Below are 12570 nucleotides of genomic sequence, written 5' to 3'. Positions count from 1 at the left end.
AGGCCATTTGAATCACCCTTAAAATCACTCATCGATTTTCTCTAAGTTATTTATTAGACCAGAGAGCGGCTTCTGTCCTCACAGTTACCTGAGGTGACGTTGCTCAGGAGCTCTCCTGCAGAGCTGTGCTCCTACCAGACGTGTGTAGCGCTCCCCACACCACCCACACAGGGACAACTCACTCCAGAATTCATTTTTGTTAATGGGAATACACCTTGCCACATTGTGCCTAGTAGTTTTTATGCAAACTGTTATAATCTGACCAGTTCTTTCTGAAATTTACAGGCTAGTAGGAAAATGATGAAAATGTTACCTTTTTTCCAAAGTGGTCCTATTGGAATACGCAATGGATCAGAGGGTTGCATTGGTGCAAACACACAGCTTGAAAACCCTTTGACATCAGTAGCTGAGCAGGTCCCTGCCTGTCCTGAACCTTCTGGAGATGCGATCTGGTCCAGGGACCAGGAGAAGATGAAAAGTGAAAGGCCAGAGGCAGCCTGCAGACCCTCACGTGCATCTTCCATCACGAGCAATGGGAGCTGCACCTCTGCTGGGGACAGCCCTGAAAAAGGGAAGAAAGGAATAAAGGGAATGCTTACAAGTGCACTTAAGAAGATGAAAAAGACCAAGCCACCCAGTGGTAAGTGCTCCTCCATCCTCCTTGCACCACCTCATAGGCCATAGTTACCTCTAGAGGGGCTGCACAAGGTGGAGAATTGTCCCCTTGAGAAACAAGGGCACTGACAGATTAAAGTGACTTGGCCAAGGAGCCTGGGGAAACATGGGCTGAGGGGAACATGACCTCAAGTCCTGGTCCTTTGGTACCAAGGGCACACTCCTTGAGGAACTGCCAGTTTGCAGGTTTTCTGTCCACAATGAAACTTATTTCTACCTTCTACAGCACAGAGATCTGTGGGTGGGTAAGAAACCAAGATATACCTCTCTGCTCTGTTCCTCCATGAAACCACCACCCTGTGAAATCTCCTCTTTCCCCAGGGACAGCAGTGAGCAGCATGCATAGGTCTTTCCCAGAGCTGATATATGAACGTACAGCTCCTCCAGTCGTGGGCACTGTCCCTGCAGGGTGTTTGGAGAGGTGAAAAAAATACCTGCTCAGAGAAACCCAGAACTGGAGACAAAAGTGCCCCTTGGCACTTCAAAGGCTCACCTGCCACCTCAGGTGACGTATCTCGTTACCTGGTTCATAAACTTAGCAAGCTGTACCTTAAAATAAGTTCATTTTTTAGCCCTACCTCCTTTACTGGGGGGCTTTTCCAAAGTCTCACTGTTTCAGTACAAATTATCTCATTTCCAGACAAGCCTTTACCTGGCTAATTGGCTTCTCTTTCTCCATGTGTCAAATGTTTTCCCTAACTGGTGGTTTTCCTTCTCGGCCTTGAATTTGCTCAACTAAATTAACCAAGTCTACTGAAAACAGGCCCTTCGTGTCCTTCTTCTTACTGCTGCATTGCCCCATTCCCAATGTCTTTTTTTGAAAGAAGGCAACCAGAATTGCAGAAAATATTCCAGATGAGATACCACCAATGCCTGGTACAATATGTTAACCATTTTCTTATGTCAGCTGGACGTTCCTCAATGGATATCTCCTGGGGTTGTATCTGCCATTTTCACCATCATCTCACAGTAATGATTTACTAATTCTCCAGGCATCTCTCTTCCTCCTCCATCTCAAGCTGATTCACATCCAGCTTGCAGCAGAAAATCCTATTTGTTGCTAAGTAACTTTTGTTCTCTTGAATTTGTATCTTATACTTTGTGCTATTAAATTTCAGCCCATTTACTATTCAAGTTATCCTGTTGTTCCTGTATAATACACCAAGCCCTCAGTTTCGATAATGTCTCTGAACTTTGTGTAATCAGCAGATGCCAACAGGGCACTCCCAGCTTTTGTGCCACAGTCTCTAAGGAGAATATGAAGCAAGATGAGTTTCATGAATAATGTACGCTTTCTCCACCCAGGGCCTTCCGTACAAACCTTACACACCTAACAAAACTTATTTTGGGATATAACTTCTCCAGTTAACTAACAATTTCCCAGATTGCACCATATCAAGTAACTGGCTGTAGTTCAGATAAGATAGTTCAATTGTATTTATCTTGCCTGCTAAATGTGTCGTCCAAAAAAATTTCACAGGTTAGATTGTGCCAACCTATTTCTGGAAAACCCATGTGGTATTTCCTCTAGCACATCTTATTTAGCTACATTTTTCAGACTACATTTTTTTCTAAAGCCATGCTTCTTACTAGAGGTCATATTAATGGGAAGGGGGATAATAAATAAATAAATAAATAAATACACACACACACACCCCCCCCCAAATCTAAATGTTGGAAAAATGTTGGGTAGCACATGAATATCTGTCCATATGAAACACTGGTGCTAGGTAATCAAATTTCCATTGCCCCCGTTAGAGGCAGGCTAGAAATAATCTGATCTTTAAATAGACAGAAAGATTTTTTATATAGTGAAGGAGCCTAAGATCTAGCATTATAGAAATACAAACAGTTTTTTTAAAAGTATTCTAGAGCCTTCATTTTATATAAAATAGAAATTTATATCTTGACTATTGGGTAAAGAAAGGCTGTTCTTTTTTCACCAGTCAAACAAATCATGGATCTCCTTGAAGAGCAAAGGCTTTGTGATGCTGCTCAGTATCTGATTGTCCTGGAGAAGAGCCTGTCTAGCAAAAGTGAGGAGGGACTGAACACCAGCCAGCAAGACATCGAGTCCGTCTACGAAGTTCTGAAGCACAAAGTCTTCAGCATCTTGAAAGACTCCCTACTGCTAGCAAAAACAAACCCAGAACTGCTGCAGCAGGCAGTAGATGCACTGAAAGAGCAGGAGAAAGAAGATCAGAACTACACGTTGGAGAATCCACCTGACCAAAACATGCAATTTAGACCTAGAAAATGGAAAGAGCTTTGGATGGCTACAGTAAAGGAGTCGGTAGAGACTCAAATGAAAGACACAAGCCGTACTCCTAGAACTGAGAACCTCTCTGAAGTTGGACAGAACCTCCTGCACATGGGGAAGACAATGAAAGAAGATTTGACAGTAGTTGTAAAGTACATGAAACAGCTTTATCCTCCTGAGTTTAATGTGTTCAGCACATATGCAGAACTCTACCACAATTATTTTGCCTCCCAGGTGAAGAAAAATGCTGAGTCTCATCTGGAAGACAAGGATATTTACCTCCTCCTCTCATGGGTGCACAACATTTATCCAAAGTAAGTGAGGCTTTTACACATGTTTATCCCTGGTGATCAACACAGGTTCACTGGCTGCAAACCAGACATTTGCTTGATTTATGAATTGGTATCACTGCAATGCAGTCTGGTACCTGGATAGGTTTTAGTGTCACTGGCATCGTGCTGATGTACACCAGCTGGCAAGGACAGTCAGAAGGGACACACTCAAGGCTGCTAGTCTGTAAACCAAGGGCTTGCCCCACCATTCAGGCTTATGGGCAACAGACATGCACACAGATGTTTAGGGCTTCACTTGTGGGGTAAATTGGGCAGGTTCATTGCCCTGATCTCTATTCCAGTTGCAGACCTGAACTCATTCTTGGAAAATTTGGAAATTTCAGCCCTCTGGACCAGAGGGCAGCCAATAAATAGAACAACCTGTGATGCAATTATCCTGGGCATGGAGGAGGTTGCTTAGGCATTACCCGCAGTCTGTGCTCTCCTCCAGGTTAGAAAACCAAAGGGTGCACCCCTGTGAGAGGACATCAACAGCCAAGGGTCACCCTTCATCTTCACAAGCCCTATATGTTATAGAACTGAAAATATTACTTGTTGTGACTTAGAGTACTGGATGGAGAATCGAGGGCTCTCATTTCTTAGGTGAAAACCAGTAAATACAGCAGCAGCGCTTCTTCTGCTGTTCTAAAGCCATTCAACCTTCACCTCCACTTCTTCCTTCTCGTGTTTCGTTGACAGAGTGTAATGAGTCAGTGTTGGTCCTGGAATTTTTCCAGAGCCAGTGCTGTGCTCTAGGTCAGGATATTCGGGCCTGAACCAGCATGTGCTTGGAAATCAGTAGCTGCAAGGAGCAGGGCTCAGCCAGAGCAGCACAGCCCAGTGCTGGGGATGGTGTTGGCCAGGGCAGTAGCTACTTTGCGGGGTGTTCCCAGAGGCCAGGTCCAGGTGTCTGCTCAGGGACCCCCTCTCTCCACAGCCAGCAGTGAAGGGAGCAGTGAGGAGGAGGAGGGTTGCACAAACAGCCTGGCCCCAGCTTCCAGCATCATATCAGAAACAGCCCGTGTGCAGGAAGCACGACGGTGTACCTCCGTGGAGCTGGGTCATGTACAAACATGGGAATCGGGCGATGCTCAGGATTATTCTCTGCAGCTCCAGAGGGAGAGGCTGCTTCCAAATCAGCACTCCCACGAGTGCTGGCCTGAGGCCCCCATGGCTGGCAGCTCCCTTCCCTCAAAGCTGCTGAGGAGCACCGGGCTCAGACAGCTTGTGGTGGGGACATGACAGCAGGGTATGAAACTGCCTGCTCCATTCCCAGCTAGCCACAAAATGCCAGCTTTTCATCTGATCACCTCTCTATATTGATGGAGAGTCTGTGTCCTGGGACTAGTCCTGCTGCTTTGGGTCCCCCATACCCAGCGCAGTGGCTGGTGCTCAGGAGCTCAGCAGAACATGACTCCATTCCCCGGGATTGCTCAGGGTCCCACCCCTGGCACAGATTCAGCTCCTCCAAGTCCTTCCTGGACTAAGGACATGTACATTTCCATCTGTTTTTTCACTGATATCCTCAAAAAGTGTTAGTGATTTGCATCAACAGCTGTCTTGAATTACACTGCCCTTGGAAAATGTGATTGTTTGGCTTTTTCATTCCAGAGATATGAGAAAAGATCATGTTTTAGCAGAGGAGTTGGAAAAAGTTAAGCTTGGAAGCCTTTTGCCATCAAGTCTGAGCAAAGAGCTTGAAAAGAAATACCTTGACAGTGAAGAGGTGAGAATCTGTTCAGTCCCTCCTCTTCCCTTTACCACTCCCACATGATCCCTCGGAGGAGCCCTGACTTGTCCTGCATGCACACTTCTCAGCTGTGGGTCACGCACCCTTCTAGAGAGAAGCAAAAGCAAGAATGCTTTTGTTTCTTTTTGGGGGACAGGTCGGCTTTCTGCTAGATGGGACTTGCAGAGCAAACTTCTGCTTAGCTCAGCCTTCTGCCCTGGGAGCCATCAGAAAAGAACTGCTCTATTCTTGCAAACCTTGTGGTAGGAAGGTGGAAAAAAAAACCAACAACAAATCTTTATGGCTAACTTTCCAGTTTTCTGCTAAATCCCCAGAGGGACTTATGCTTCCCCTCGCAGATGATGGATTCAGAATTACTTCTGGTCTCTGCAGCAGTGCCAGACCTTGGGTGAATGCAAAGCATGCACATCTGGTCTTGAAAAATCGGTCTCTTTGATGGAGAATCGCCTGGCCCGCAGAAAATAACAGTTGCTCTGGTTTTTGGATCACTCTGCCCTTAATGGAAACAAGAAGCAACTTTTACAGTACTCCCATAGCTTAGTGCTTCTGGCATTTTGGGCTGGAATTCCTGGAAAATGAGGAGACAAGTTCCAGGTTTAGCTGTAGCCTGTGATGGTTTGCAGATGGGAGAGGTGGGTATGAGGGCTGCAAAGCACATGAACGACACACTTGGTGACCAGAGATCGATGCCAGCTGCTGTACAGACCATTTCCAAAGCCTTGCTGCACAGCCTGCATGCAAGAAGGGCTGGAGCAGAGAAAACCTGGGAACACTTTTTTTCACTCTCTAGGGCTCATAAGACGTCAGAAATGCTCACGAAAAAGGATTGCAAAACCAGGCGCAGAGGGTAGCACTGAGTGTTGCGCACAGGCAATGCGTGGCTGGGGGAATTTGGGCTCTGGCACGCAGAGCTGCCTGCAAGCTTCCGACCCTCCGCTCCCTGCCCCTGCCCTCGAGATCAGCACTGACGTGGTGGGGCAAGGACGTAGATCTTGATCTTCCTTCCTACCCTGAAATATTCAACTCGCTATTGCATAGGTGGATATTGTGAGGGGGTTGTCCTTGCTGCCATGAGGCTGTGGATAAGGCGTCTCCTAACAAGGAGCCTTTATTTCTCAGCCAGGGACAAGGAAAAATGCTCAGCCAGAGAAATGGTGGGTGGACAAGTAAAACCTGCGTAGGGCAGGAACTGCTACGTCCACTTTGTGGTAAATGCTGTTGTTCTTCCTTCCCTAAAGGCTACTGTCAAAAATTCACTGAGCAAATGTTTAGATAAAGAAATCCAAAGATGGAAAGAAGACAAAGAACCAGAGAAACTAAATGGGCATTTTCAGAGTGAACTACTAGCAATATTTGTTATCCAGGTAATACAGATATATATTAAAAATAAACAAATGCATCCTGCCTGTATTTAGGGTGTGAGACTAGCTATGGTCAGTTCAGGAAAGCGAAAGGCCAAGTCGCTTGTGTAGGTGGTGGCGGAGGTGGGTGGTACGGGGCAGCCCTAACCCAGGGTCTGGCATGGTCCTGGGCTAGCATGTGATAGAGACAAACTCCTCTATAAGCAAAACAAGCAGGAAAGCTGCCTTCGTTTCTCCCTGTGTGGTCTCTTCTGCACCCCGGCCGAAGCCAAGCCATTAGGCGCTGGATAATGTAGCAGCAGAGAGACAAGAGACAGATTTAGCTGAGCGGGGAAGCGGCACGGTGCTGTTGCCCTGCTTGCTCCCGGGGATACTGTCACGGGCAGAGCTGCTCCGAGTGCTCACGCCCTTTCCCCATGCTCAACGCTCTCCCTCCTCTGGCTGCAGAGGATAAGTAGAGTTTACTTTTAAAAAATAAAACTGTCATGTATTGAGGTGGTTGTGCTTAAATTGTTTTTTTTTAATGCAATCATATGACGTTCAGCAAAGAAAGCAAAAAAACAAAGTGTCACTTTCCCCACTTTCTCAGCTGTTTTATAGACTTTCTTTAATGCTTCTTTCTTCTTCACCTCTCTCCCCATTTGAAAATGGAGCTCAAAATTGGCTTGAACCCACCAAATAAGTATAGCCGCTCTGCATGGTCCCTGGCTCAGTCACAGGGAGGGGTGCAGTAGAGCTCGGCACAGTTACTGCAGTTAAGGATTTGTGGCCTTTTTAACCAGTGAACATGGCCTTTTTGGAGCAGACGGCATTTAAAATGGATCTTGTTTGTTTGTTTGTTTGTTAGAGTGTCTACAGCGGCCAGAAGCGAGCCAAGGACATCAGCACGGCAGTGGGCGAGGAGCTGTCGCATCGCCTGTCGAGGGAGCTGCCTGCCTTCCTGAAAAGGTGCGGTAAGGCAGCGTTGGGCAGCAGGGCTGGCAGAGCCGCCCGGGGCACGCACTCATCCGCCTCTCCTCTTCCCGTCTCCCCTCCAGCTACAAGGATGCTTTTGAAGACTTTAAGGAGAAAAGCAAGAAGCACAGACACTACAAGCCTATACTGATTGCAAATATCAACAACTGCTGGAATTTTAGGTAAGGGTCCAAAAGAGAAGGTTTTGCTCCTTCCTCAGCAGGCAACGGATGATGGTGTGATAGAGGCGAGGTACTCCAGAGTGGGCAGAGGAAGGTCCATCTGCCTGCAGAGGAAGGTTTGGAGACCTCTGAATTTCTCCCTATATATCTCTTTTGAGGACAGATCATTCTGACCTTGCTGATATTTCCTTGCAGAGACTACGCAGAGAAAAACATGGCAGAAAAGGACGACAATAAAGCCAGTATCCTCAGCACTCTCAGTGACATTGAAAACAGTGGCTTTGACGTGCTGCTTCAGCAGCTGTTTGCCCAGCTGAAGGTACCGTATCCGTGACCCAGACCCTCCTGCCCCATGGCTCAGCTGTGCCAGTACCAGGCATGTTCCCCTGCCATGCTGTTGGTTGCCCAAATCTCTGATTGAAATGCAGCAAAGTTCAGAAGGGCTGTGGGGCAGGTCACCTCTCAGCATCAGTCAGAAAACTCTGAATCACCTCTCCTTGAACTGGTCCTCAAGCCTGCAGGCTAAACAGGTGCAGCTGCATAGGCATGACTGTGCAGACGAACATAAAACATGCTGATCACATCTAAAATAACTGCTGCAGGAGAGAGAGTCTCAACCAGCAAATGTTTACACTCCAAGCTGCGGGAAGCAATCACAAATGTCATGAACTGCAATTACGCAGCTTTTGGCTTCTTCATAAAGGTGGCCTGAAAGGCACTTCTGGTTTCTTTCTTCTTTTTTTCCTTTTTTTTTTCTTTCTTTTTTTTTTCTTTTTTTTTTTTTATATATAACACAAGCTTTTTAAGTTAAGCAAGTGTGGTGGAGGGGAAGGCGTAGGAGTCAGGAATGTTCAGCCACAATCTCTCCTGCTCTCTCTGTAGGGCCTTTTGGAAGGCATTTGACAGAGCAGGGGTGCTTTTTCATTTTCATATTTATTTACTGTGGCCAAGAAAAATTGTGGTTGAAAACATCTCATAATGATTCATTTTTTTCCCCGATGGTCCCATCATTCTCTAATCAGACAAGATGGTATGGACAAAACATTAAAAATGTGGAAATAAAAAAAGCATCTCCAATATGAGCCTTTCAAGCCCTCAGTCTTCTTCATCATGAGGAACCAAGAAGGGGGCACAAACCCAATACAGCCCCCCCTTCCCCTGCCCCTGTAAGTCATTGTCACATGTCCCCGCACAGGACTGCATGCCATGCTATCACTATGTGGGATACTGTACATATAGAAATGCTAAATATACATGTGCATAGAATTTGTTTTGGGGGAACTAAGCAGATTTCTCTTTTTTCAGCCAATTTATAAGAAGTTTACAGAAAATAAGTGGGACTCCAGCAATGAAATTATGAACGAGATCATTAAAACCACCAGCACACACCTTTCAGACTTTCGGACCCTAAAGGACCCTTTCTACCACGTAAGTCCAAGAGACATATCAGAGGGATTAGGGGACACTGAGGCTGCGTTTTCAGCTCTGATCCTCTGTGATTGGAGTTGCCTTGACCCACGTTAAGCTGACGAGCCGGCCTGGCATCGGAGAGCCCTCTCAGGCAGGATTTCCATCAGTGTGCAGTTTACCTAGATTAACCATATAAATCTTACTCTTCTCCAGCAGCAGCAGGCTCCTGTAGCTCTGCTGCAGTGTTTGCAGAGAAAACCACCCTTGCTGCAGAGAAAGTGCTCTAGGGATCACCTAAAATATGGCTTTATTTATGTATGGGTTTGGTTTAGCAACCTTGAAACACGGATGCAATTGCAGGGTTCTGTCTCATGGCTCCTTTGGTTGCCCTAAGGACCAGAGAAGATGGATGCAACAGGGACAAATCCCAGATAACTGAGCCACAACCACATTTTCAGTAATGCTGGAGTATATATGAAACACCACCACATAAAAAAATCTTTCATTTCCTGCCTTTGTCTTCTTAGTAGCTGAAGCAAAATTATGATGTTTTGTGTATTAGAGAGAGGAACAGTGTGAATTCCTGTTTCTCTGGAGTACTGCTACTTCTTCTCTAATGCATGTTAGATCTTTTCCACGCCTTCAACTCTTCCCAGAAGAAAACAACATTTGGAATTTCCCACACTTCATTAGTTTGAGTACAAAGAAATTCTCGGCATCTAGGATGTCATGTAACCAGTCGTGGGGAGGTTGGCAACCAGCACTGTTCCTCACGTGTGATCAGCAGCAGGCATTTGGTGGGGCATGTCTTACAACATCCAAGACGTTTTTGTCCTCCATCCACCCACATGGTTTGTTTTGTCCCCAAGCAAACGATAGATGGATCTTCCTCTCCTTCCCAACAGGCTATTGTTGAGAAGATCCATGCCCGTTTGGTTAAAGAGTACATCGTGAGGCTGCTGAAAAGGAAAGTCAGCCTGAAAACTCCAGCACAACAGCAAAACCTGGCCCAACAGATCTCCAAGAACGCTGCCGACCTGGAAGCCTTCTGCACCAGCAATGTACGTGAGTGCTCGTCATGTCCACACCAGCATGGGTCATGGGCACACTGAAAAACAGGAAAATAAATTTTCTGGGGCCTCTCGTTAACTTTTCCAGTTCGGCTTAATTTCCTGGAAGGAAGAATCTTAGGCAGAAAGGAGTCTCTAAGTGCTTGCGGGCAGGAAGGCTCCCCTGCCACCAGCCTGCCCACCCCCAGATAGAGCGCGATGATTTCGTCTTCCTTTGTCCTGTAGGCAGTGGTTTCCTTTTGAAGGCTTATATTAATGGAGTCAGAAGATTTAGCTAAACACTGCAGTTCTCCGGTTTCAGTACAACTTATGCTGAGTTTGGGTTTTGACCCTTCCCCCTCGCCCTTGATTTCCCTCACTCTGCTGCTTTTAGGTCCGGCAGGGGCTGGAACGGGCAGTGTGGGGTCTCTGGTACACAAGGGTTCCTTCCACCAGAGACCCTTGCTTTTTCTGCATGGTTGAAACACCCTTCCCTCTCCTCTGAGATTACCTCCTTCCTTTCACACCTCTAAATTTGCCTGCATAAAAGTGAAGTCAAGCCCTGTCCTCCACCACCCCATATGTGTTTGATAGGAGAAGGAACATGCTTGAGCATCACTTGGTGTGGGTGGGAGGTCAGGCAGCCGCTGCCTTGAGATATCCAACAGCCAGCAAACAGGTCCAGTTGGGGCTTTTACCTGAGTGGGCAGGGAAAGGATTTTGGCAATGCCTGGAGATGCTACAGGCAGGGTTGTGTGCAGAGCTGGGAGAGAGCAGCACATGCTAGTGCATTACCTTGCCCATCAGACCTCATACACACGCCAGGCAGCATAGAACCCCAAGGAAAGGAAAACGTGATGGAAGGGAAAAGCAAAGAGAGTCTGTCAAGGTGGATGTGGAAACCCCAGTCTTAGACAAACCCTACACCACTTGTGTAAGCAGATTAAAAACCACAACCAAAGTAATCCAACTTCTCCAAGGCTGGCACAGGCAAAGTCTGGACTAGAAACATCACTGAAAACAATGAGGCACCTCAAATCGCTGCCGTGTCGTTGCCCCTCGCCAGGAAACAGCCTCAGGAGCTGGCTCGGCGGCACCCGTGGTGAAACAGAGCTCCTGGGCTGGACGGAGGTTTGCACCTCCACAATGCCCTGCTGACTGCTTTCTCTTCTGGCAGGGGTCTCAAGCCATGTGGCTGAATTCAGCGCTCCCCAAACTGGCTGAAATAATCCGACTTCAGGATTTAGGTGCTATTAAAATTGAAGTTGCAACACTCGCCACGACATACCCAGATATCCGGTAAGAGATGCTGAAGCAGATTTGCAAATACTTGTATGGAATTTTAATTGAGTCAGGAAAGAGTCAAATATTTGTATAGGTGAGGTTCATATAGCCTGAGTCTATAAAAATGGGTGGGAGATGCCTGCCAGGCTGTGGCAATCCCAGTGTGATCAGACAACAGAATAAACTATTAAAAAAGGCCTATTTATATATTCCAAATTCTGGTCTGATTTTCTCCTTTGCCTTGGAGATTCCCTACTCTACCCCAAGCTTCCCGGGGCAGCGCTGGATCCCATGTAGGATCACCAGATGCTGAGCTGGCACCTGCCAGGGACCTCAGCTCCCACCACTGGGTGGGGGCCACATCCTGGCGCAAGGGACCCGGCACACAGAGATCTATGGGAGGAGATAACACCTGCCCGTTTCTCTTCCACAGCAAAAGGCACCTGGAAGCATTCCTGTACATCAAAGCCAATTTGTCACGCGGTGAACTCAAAAGCATCCTAGGCTACTTGGCAGACAGCGCAGCATCCACGTCGCCTGGGGCCCCGCTCTTCTCCAACATAAATGTGTCCTAGGCCAAGGCACCCCTTGGCACCCCCTTGTGCCGGACTGTGGGCTAAGGCGGGGATGGAGACTGTCCCCTGGAGCCATGCACAGTGCACACTGCCACCTTTTCCTACAGCAAGTACTTCGTCCTAATCCGGTGCTCAGCATCTCTGTGGGAATCACTGTCCTCCATGCACAGCCGGGAAAAGGGGGCACCCGTGGGAGGAGCAGTGCTTGCAAGGACCGGGGCTGCTTCCTCCAAGGTCTCCTTGGTGCCACCACGTTCTCTGCCTGGACACTGCCCTGGAGCTCTGACCTCTGTCTACCTCACAGGGTGCTGTGAAGGCCACGTCGCTGACTCCCCAGCTAGCCCAGACCGAGCAGGCACCTCCTATGTAGCTTTTTGTCTTCTAAGGAAATGGAGGGAAACAAAAACTGAAGCCAAAATTCAGAGATGTTGGAGAAGTCCCATGTGAGCATGCATGCACCCCATTTGCCTTCCTCTGAGCCGGGCAGAGGTGGCTGCGTTAGGCTGATGGGAGAGGCACCAAGCTTCGGGTCAGGAGGAGCTGTCGCTCAGCCATGCCAGGACCCCTGCCACCCCACTGCGCTGCAGCACCCGCAGATCTGGGGCTTGGAGTGGCCCCGGCTGCACACCCTGCCCCATGCAGCAGCGTTGCCCAGGGGCATTGGGGTTTCCGAACTGGCCCCGGAGAGCCCCGGCTAGCCCTGCAGCAGCAGTATAGCCGGGGCAGCGTGTGCTTCCT

General features: G+C 47.8%; 1 protein-coding gene across 1 annotated transcript; it reads left to right on the top strand.

Annotated features, from left to right (window-relative positions):
• Nucleotides 1-297: 297 nt before the first annotated feature.
• On the top strand, nucleotides 298-12013 carry LOC309592790 (tumor necrosis factor alpha-induced protein 2-like; the record flags this gene model as incomplete). Its single annotated transcript, XM_082316600.1, has 11 exons — nucleotides 298-640; nucleotides 2622-3249; nucleotides 4879-4993; nucleotides 6256-6381; nucleotides 7226-7326; nucleotides 7416-7514; nucleotides 7710-7833; nucleotides 8820-8942; nucleotides 9830-9985; nucleotides 11151-11272; nucleotides 11691-12013. The coding sequence occupies 11 exons, from the start codon at nucleotides 298-300 to the stop codon at nucleotides 11830-11832; spliced, it is 2079 nt and encodes a 692-aa protein (XP_082172726.1). The 3' UTR covers nucleotides 11833-12013.
• Between the last annotated feature and the right edge of the window lie 557 nt (nucleotides 12014-12570).

Source organism: Platalea leucorodia (genome assembly GCF_965183815.1).
Source record: "Platalea leucorodia genome assembly, chromosome: 7".
Lineage (NCBI taxonomy): Eukaryota > Metazoa > Chordata > Aves > Pelecaniformes > Threskiornithidae > Platalea > Platalea leucorodia.
Note: the sequence above shows the minus strand (reverse complement) of the source record. Positions and strands in the feature narration are given on the sequence as shown.